The sequence below is a fragment of the Mesitornis unicolor genome, unplaced genomic scaffold, assembly GCF_000695765.1.
Source record: "Mesitornis unicolor isolate BGI_N332 unplaced genomic scaffold, ASM69576v1 scaffold32460, whole genome shotgun sequence".
Lineage (NCBI taxonomy): Eukaryota > Metazoa > Chordata > Aves > Mesitornithiformes > Mesitornithidae > Mesitornis > Mesitornis unicolor.
The window spans coordinates 3,042-4,690 of record NW_010159484.1 but is presented as its reverse complement, the minus strand read 5'-3'; the positions used below and the strand labels follow the sequence as shown (position 1 = coordinate 4,690).

Below are 1,649 nucleotides of genomic sequence, written 5' to 3'. Positions count from 1 at the left end.
TTGGAGTCCGGGTGGGCTCAGCCGCCGCCGCTGCGTGTCCCCACAGAAGGATCGAGGACTGCCTGCCCCCGCTGGAGGACTCCCCATCCAAGCGGTTCTCCGCATCCAAGCGCAAGCAGTACTACATCAACAAGGCCATCCGCAACTCAGACCTCACCCCCAAGGCCAAGGGCCGCAAGAGCCTTCAGAGGCTGGAGAACAGTAAGTGTCGGGGGGCTCCGAGCTCCTGCTCTGCCCCCTAAACCCTCTGCTGTTGGACAGTGGGGTGCTGGGGCCGTGGGGTCTCTCTGTGGGCGCTGCCTCCCCTCTCAGGGCTCTGCTCTCCCCGTAGCTCGTTACCTGATGACGTTGCTGGAGCAAGATGAGTGCGGCAGCGACGAGGGGGAGCTCGCCCACTCCGCCACCCCCAGCATCTTCACCGAGGCCTGCAACAACGAGACCTATGTGGAGGTGAGTGCAGGGGCCGCCTTTCTGGTGCTCGCTGGGGAGCACGGCACGGCCTGTGCAGTCTTGGCAGTGTGTGGTGTCTGTACCCGGCTCCTCCTACCCGAGGAGGCCTCTTTTCCCCCAGCCCTGTCACCTGCCCGCTGTGGCAGTGACATCTGTGTACCCGGTGCTCGTGTATCTGCAACAACGAGACCTATGTGGAGGTGAGTGCAGGGGCCGCCTTTCTGGTGCTCGCTGGGGAGCACGGCACGGCCTGTGCAGTCTTGGCAGTGTGTGGTGTCTGTACCCGGCTCCTCCTACCCGAGGAGGCCTCTTTTCCCCCAGCCCTGTCACCTGCCCGCTGTGGCAGTGACATCTGTGTACCCGGTGCTCGTGTATGTGGGGGAGATCGGGCCCCAGGCGTCTGGTCCTGCAGCCCGAGGGTGGGAGATCCCTGGGTGGATCCTCTTGCGGGGCAGAGGCAGGGAGGAAGCTCACCATTGCCACAGCTGGTGTCTGCCGGGCTCGGTGTCTGTGCTGTCCATCGCAGAGCTCTGCCCAGCCCCGATCCTTCTGCTCTGCTGGGGCTGGGTGGGTGCGGAGGAGGCTCACGGGTGCTGGCTCTGTGGGGGCCGTGCACCCCCGGGGGCTCCTCGGACACCTCTGCAGTGGGGCTCGGCCGTTTGTGTTGCCAGATCTGGAACGACTTCATGAACCGGTCAGGGGAAGAGCAGGAGCGAGTGCTGCTGTACCTGGAGGAAGAGGCCAGGAAGAAGCAGAGGAGGAAGCTACCGGGCAAAAATGTGGAGTGGAAAGGTGCGGAGTGGGGGCGGCCTCTCCCTCTCCTCCCTCCCGTGTCTTTTGGGAAGTGTGCTGTTCGCCTAGGACTGCGTCCCATTGCGGTGGGGATGACTGAGCACCCTCTGGGTGCTGGGGGTGGGTTATGCCTAGCAGAGCCCCATGGACTTGAGGGGTTTGTGGAAAAGGGGGGTGGCGGGGACCATGGGCACTGCAGCAGCCCCTGATTGCAGAACCCCAAATTCCGGCCCCCTCCAAACGCTCCCGGGCTGGGGAGGGCGCAGCTGGCCAGGGGGTGACTTTGTGCAGGAGCGAAGGAGGTGGCGGTTGAGGGACACAAACCGGGTGGTGAAGCCATGTGGCTGGGGGCAGAGCCATCGGCCGTGGCCAAGCCCCCTCCGAGTTCCCTCGCCGCTGTAGGGCAT

The 1,649-nt window shown here is 64.8% G+C and overlaps 1 protein-coding gene across 1 annotated transcript in view; it reads left to right on the top strand.

Moving 5' to 3' along the window:
• Positions 1-46: 46 nt before the first annotated feature.
• The window catches only part of R3HDM4 (R3H domain containing 4), a gene marked incomplete at its 5' end in the record, with an annotated part of 3,918 nt that continues 2,315 nt past the window's right edge, over positions 47-1,649 (top strand). Inside the window, 4 exons of the mRNA XM_010186845.1 lie at positions 47-201; positions 332-450; positions 1,122-1,242; positions 1,534-1,640. Coding sequence (XP_010185147.1) covers positions 47-201; positions 332-450; positions 1,122-1,242; positions 1,534-1,640 — 502 coding nt within the window. The remainder of the gene's footprint in view (positions 202-331; positions 451-1,121; positions 1,243-1,533; positions 1,641-1,649) is intronic.